Below are 6,434 nucleotides of genomic sequence, written 5' to 3'. Positions count from 1 at the left end.
ACTTCAGATGCCAACCACGAGTACTGGGCCCACAGGTTACCCACACTTGTCCGACTTGGTTACAAGTTGGTGGTTCTTGCAACTGCCTCCTCAGGTTTGATAATTTGGGTAATGACTCACAGAACTCAGGGAAACACTTGACTTATACTTGTCAGTTTACTGTTAAGGGTAGTATAAAGAACACAGGTGAACAGCCAGAGGAAGAGGTGCCTGGGTCAAGGTCCAGAATGTTCCCTGGCATAGGAGCTTCTGTCCCCGTGGAGCTGGGGTGTACCACCCTGCTGGCACGTGATGCCTTCACCAACCAGAAGCTCATCAGTCTTGTTCCAGGGCTTTTATAGAGTTTAATCTTCAGTCCCCCCTCCCCTTCCCAGAGGTTGGTGGGCGGGGCTGAAAGTTCCCCCTCCCATCACTGGGTCTTTCTGGTGACCAACCCCACCTTGAGGCTGTCCTGGGGCCCCAGCGTGAGTCGCCTCATCTGCATAAACTCAGTTGTGATCAAAAGAGTCCCATTATGAATAACGAAAGACACTCCTATCACTCAGCAAATTTCAAAGGTTATAGGAGCTCTGTGCCAGGATCCATAAATAAATACCCAATATATTTCTAATTATACCACACTAACATATAAAACTCATTTTGAAACAGTTGGGAATTTTTGTTTTTCCAGATGGCTTCATATCTTAAAAGGGTGCAAGGTACAATCACTACTCAGAGATTTCTTCTCGGACTGAAACTTAAATGTGTCTTATTTCACTAAGGCAGTAATGGAAACTGACGTCAGAGCTACAATATTAGTTTTAGCTCAGCAAGTCGATGTTCTTCCAATCACAAAGTCTAAGTTAATGTGTGGCTGAATTATTCATAATAGCATATCTTGACTGGCTGCCATGGTAACGGGCCAGAGTGGCTTCACGCAGGGTGGTGTGTTCAGCCTCAGGACTCCAGGCCCAGTACAGGCCTCCCACATGCACAGACACGTCCACTCGGAGCCCAGGAGTGTGCAGAAGGCTACGTTGCTGCCCGGGGAGGGGAGCTGGGAGGCGTTTTGAGGTCGGTGGGAGACTTGAGCAGGGGCAGGGAAGTGGAGGTGTTTAGGGGTGGTGGGAGATGAGGGTGGAGGGGTGAGTGGTGCCAAGTTTGGAGAGGCCTTTGGACCACGTCTACAGGTTCTGCAGTCAGGGCATGGAGCGCCGTGCGAGGGCTGTGAGGATGGGGAAGGAGAGAGAGCATCAGTTTCCTGTCTTGTTGCCTGCTGAGTAGAAGGAATCAAAATGAAGAAGTCCAATGATGAAATTGTGGAGAAACAAAAAGATATGATGACTTGAAGTTGGTGTTTCGGAAGCTCCCACATGGCAGGAGCTGGAGGAAGAAGTGAGCACTTGCTGTTGGAGTGAGAAGAGGCCTGATGTTGGAGTCAGACTAACCTGGACTTTCACTGCAGTCCTTTGCCTGCCGGCTGCGTGACCTCGGCCAGCGCACCTCATCGTCTGCCTCTTGGGGTCTGCGTCTGTAAAGCATTTCGGTCATTACACGTGCCACCTGCTGGGCAAGGGCAAGGGCCTGGCCGGCGTCTGGCATGGTGTTTCCCATAGTGCTAGTTCCTTCTGTGTTTGGCTGACCCCGCAGTGCAGGGAGCCAGCTTGGCGAGACCAGTGCCCAGTGAGCAAAGTGATGACTGACCAGCATTTAGCTGGTAGGAGCGCCTCTTGTGAGAGCTTTCCGTTTTCAGTTGGCTTTCGTCCCCAGGGTGCCAGAGCTGGGAGCCCTGGTGACAGTGGCAGGGTCGACACCTGTGGAGAGCTTTACGAGTGACACAGTGCCCTCCCCAGGAGCACCCAACCCCACACCAACCACCCACCCACCCGTGGGAATTACTCCTGAGAAGAAATGTACTTGGAGGAAACTTTAGTTGACAAGATCAAGAATGATGAGAAAGTACAGGATTAAGGGTAGAAAGTCTTTAAAAAAACAGTTAAGTGCAAATGAAAAGCAACCATAATACAGTTTCTAAATGTCATTCGCTTCAGAAAAGGAAGCTTGGCTCATGGCTATTACAGTCTTGCCTCGGCAGGTGACTTTTCAGTGAGTTTTTAATACCTTTCGGTTGTGCAGAGTCCCCTGTGGTGGCGTTATAATCTGCTGGGCAGAGTCTCTGACTGGGACTGAAAGAAATTTGCTCACCAGCCCTCACTGGTATGAAATGTAGTGTCTCTGGCAACTTAATTGTTCTCTATAATTTTTGGAAATTTTCTGCAAAGTGTGTAATATATTTTTCTTGCCACACTACCCCGGAGACCAGCTCACATGGTCAAGAGAAGAGGGTTGTGATAATTTTGTCCTGGTCTTTTGTTAGAAACCAAATGATATAAACGTTTCAGCTGAGCTCTCTTTGCCCCAGGAGTGTGCTGGAGCCAGCTCATAAGAGCTCACAGAAGCCAATTCTGCCCTTCTTTCCCCAATTCCACACACAGCTTGAAATTGGCCATGGGGGAATATTTACACCATGGACATTGGCAAATGCTACAAATCTGGGCACATTACTGCCCCCCTAAGGTCCAGGCAAACCCTCCAAGGTGTGTCTTTGCACATTCTGCAAATCCTCATGGTTACAAGTATCTTTTACTGAATTATCTCAATTTTGAGATTCTCCATCTCTCCTGTTCATGTTGTCCCCGTCACATATCGCATCATGGAACCTAACTCTCTTTCTCAATTGTTAACAATTGCCACCCTCTTTTCTTCATGAATTTTTGGGAAGCTGCTTTTTGCCGAATTATCATCCACCTTTTGAAATCCTGCAGCATAGCTCTCTGTGCTGCTCCACCGTGTCCTCTGTGGACTGCACACCTGCCTGCTCCTACCCCAGGCTGGGTGCAAGGTCCTCGAGAACATGTAGTGTGCTTTGCACAGCTGCTCGTCTGCCTGTCTCACAACGGGCTCAGGACATTGTAGGTGCTGGATAAATGTTGGAGTGATGGAAGAAATACATAGAAATTCCTTTCGTAGGTAAATTTGGGGGTTTATTCACATAAACACATAGTGTTTGGATAATTAACATTTCATCAGCATATTGGGTATTCTTTATCTTTGTGTGGAAGTGGATCCAGTTTCTGTATAAGCCAGAAGCTTATACAAGTTTTGGAGACTCTTTTTAGAAAAAAAAATATATAAAGTTGGTATAAAAGTTAATTGTCATTTGTAATGAGAAGCCATAATAAAGTAAAAATTTTAAAGTACCACAAACATCAGCAGAATCCAAGGAACTAACCCCAAGTTTTTAAAATTAATATCTGACACACTTCTAGAATAGTTTTTCTCTGCCTTTGTTAGCTAATACTCTTTGACTGCCTCTCCATATGACAGCAATTTTGTAATATGTTCTATAGAAAGGATAGGTAACTTCTCCTTTTCTTTTTAATCAACAAATTGATCAAAATTTGCTTTTTATTATTCATAGTCTAGAAAAGTGTCATTCAGCTTAATGACTTGTTATTGATAATATGTACATTTTTAAGTTAGTTGTCAACTTTGAGAAACCTCTATTAAGTTTCTTTCACACGTGAGCTGTAGTATTTGAGGACATTTGGCGTTTTCTAGTGTAAGGATTAATCCTAAACGCCCTTTGATTGACACTAGTTTGCTGCGGTCCTCATCGTAGAGGTATGCTATGAATTTTATGATCTCTTTGCCAATTTCAGTATTTCCTACCAAGTCTATAGGAAATTATTAATAGCAGGAACCTATATGAAGGTGAACAGGCAGGGACACCGAAGTGAGGGACAGCTCACGCAGAGGCAGGGGCCAGCCACGATGTGGCATCTCGTGGCACGAGCTGCTGTGTGGGTGGGGCAGTCGTGGCTGGGCTGGAATGGCGTGTGGAGCCAGGCGGCTTGGCGGGAAAGAGGGAGATGCCGGCCGTGGCTGGGGCTTGACTGCCAAGGCCTGGAGTTGTTGCTGGATCAGTGAAGATGTGAGGTCAACGGAGTTCGGTGTTAGGATCACTGGCAAGGGACCAGACAACCTTGGTTTGAAGGCTCACTATGCCCCTGACCAACCGTGACGCCTGCTTGCCCGTACATGGAGGTGACTGTGTCCCATGAGCACCTCGCCCTGCCCGGACCGGTGACGCCACCCTCCCTTCACTGGCTCTCCAGAATGGCTCAGCCACTCCGTGTCAGCTGGGGCACAAGGAAGGGGGATGGAGGGAATCAGAGTGGCAAGAGATGGTGGCCTTAGCCAGTGCAATTAAATAGATCTCCTCCGCAGAATTTCCTGAGCACATTGTGAGAGCCCCTCCCTGGGCCTCAGAAGGGATCCGAATGTAGTGGGGGCCCTGAAGCTGTAGCTTCTTTGGCTTTACAGCAAATCCACCTCTGCCGTCCTTAACAGTTTGAAGACGCGGTAAAGGCATCCATCCCTCCTTCTCACCCAGACTTGCTCTTGTGTCCCTCTCAGGGGAGTGGGCGGATGACCAGAAGCACGGCCACGGCGTGTACTACTACGTCAACAACGACACCTACACTGGAGAGTGGTTTGCTCACCAAAGGTTCGCCTCCGTCTTCGTTCCGGCGTTTTTTTTTTTTGTTAGGATTGTTGTTTTTTGCGGTTGGTTCCGGTTTGCCGATTGCGGGTTGTTGCGGAAGGCCGTTTTCCCCGTTGCGGGGGGGGTTTGGATTTTTTGGTTGGGGTTAGGGGGGGCCCCCGGGGGGCGGCTTTCTTGGGCGGTTTTGGTCGTGTGACTGACGTCTCTCCTCAGATGGGGCAGAACATGTGGGGCCCTCACCCGAGAGCCCCCGGGAGCGGAGGGCACAGAAGACCCCGTGGGGGCCTGAGCCACGGCTGACCACAGGAAGCTGGCTCTGTGGCAGGCGAGGCCCTTCTCTGTGCGTTTGTTAATGTCATGTCTGGTGCTTGGGGCGTGCCGAGCAGAGGCATGTTTTGACTGGACACCGGTAAAGAAGCCAAGTCACTGTGAGCCTGCCTCGGTCTAGGCCACCTGCAGTTTCAGTGTCTTGGTTGTAAACCCGGGAGGTTTTTCACTGTCTGGGAACAAAATGCAATGTGCCCCTGTCTTAACCAGGCATGGGCAAGGCACCTATTTCTACGCAGAGACGGGCAGCAAGTACGTCGGTACCTGGGTGAACGGACAGCAGGAGGGTGCGGCTGAGCTCATTCACCTGAACCACAGGTACCAGGGCAAGTTCTTCAACAAAAACGTAAGTCAATGGGAAGCGACATTTGTCAATGAAATGCACAGTAATCCACCCCCCACCAACCTGTGCAACTGTGTGAATAGAAAATGCTAAAAACTCAGGGAAAGCCTTCCATCCTATCCAAATATGGGGAGCTGGACAGCTGAGCCTCTCTCTGAGCTGCTCTGGTACTCACAGAGGACAGATTGGGGGTGGGGGAGCAGCTTGGCTCATTCCTCTGTATCTCAGTAGAAATTCCCACCTTTCAGCAGTGGCCTGCTGCGGCATTTATAGCACAAGGAAGGCACTTCCCCTCTTGCATGTGTCCCTTCTTCTTGATGAACCAGAAGTCAGGCGTTCATTTCCTGCAGTTCAGCACTTCGTGCTTGGGCTTCGTTTCCCCCGGGAGGGCTGGTGCTAGAGCTCCCGCCTGGAGCAGCTGCCCCGGGCACCACCATGGGCCTGGTTTCCCTGTGGAGGACCCTGTGGCTTCTCCCACCCTTCGGCAGAGCCCCCGCGGTGTGCAGAGAAACCAGGGTAGTTCAGAAGTGACCACTCAGGCGGCTGAGGTAGCTTCGATCAGGTCTGGAGCAGAAACTTGCCCTGAAAAGAGAGTTTGTTGAGCAGATTGATGGTGTGAGGAGTTGACACAGGGAACAATTCACTGATTTAATGACATTTCCTCAGACTCTCTCGAAACCCAGTTTTCGATACATGTAATTCAGCACATTCTCCTCAAATCCGTACATTGTTTATGTAACTCCCAGCAAGATTCCCCTGGTTTTTGTCCAGATGGAAAGGTAGGTGGCGAGGAAGAGAACTTGACAAAAACTAACCTGGAAGAATCAATAAACTCGAACAGCCCCTAGGCCAATCTGAAAAATAAGGGTGAAAATGGAGGCTTTGTTCTGCCAGGCAGTGAACAACTTGAAAGTCACACAAACAGCGCACGAGCACGTTGCGACTGTGAAGCATTCAGACACTAGAATTCTCCCCTCTGCACTATTTCCGTGTGTCATGTGTGCACACGCTTGCACATACAGCTTATACAGAATTATAGTTTGGGGGTTTTAATTACACAAGTAGGATCACACTATATCAGGACACAAAATATACCCAAAGATACGTCTTTTATCATTTTGAAAATTTGAGAGTGATTTTGTAGGTTAGACCATGAAATCGCTGGGCTCGCTGCACCCATGAGGACTGACATTTTAAATCGTGATTGGTCTGCCAGTT

General features: G+C 48.9%; 1 protein-coding gene across 1 annotated transcript in view; it reads left to right on the top strand.

The window, feature by feature from the left end:
- RSPH1 (radial spoke head 1 homolog (Chlamydomonas)) overlaps positions 1-6,434 on the top strand; it is a 21,364-nt gene that overhangs the window by 5,335 nt on the left and 9,595 nt on the right. Inside the window, exons 4-5 of the mRNA XM_012659970.1 lie at positions 4,459-4,549; positions 5,084-5,219. Of these exons, the coding sequence (XP_012515424.1) occupies positions 4,459-4,549; positions 5,084-5,219 (227 nt within the window). The remainder of the gene's footprint in view (positions 1-4,458; positions 4,550-5,083; positions 5,220-6,434) is intronic.

The sequence above is a fragment of the Propithecus coquereli genome, unplaced genomic scaffold (assembly GCF_000956105.1).
Source record: "Propithecus coquereli isolate 6110/MARCELLA unplaced genomic scaffold, Pcoq_1.0 Scaffold644, whole genome shotgun sequence".
Taxonomy (NCBI): domain Eukaryota; kingdom Metazoa; phylum Chordata; class Mammalia; order Primates; family Indriidae; genus Propithecus; species Propithecus coquereli.
This window is presented reverse-complemented; position numbering and strand designations above follow the sequence as displayed.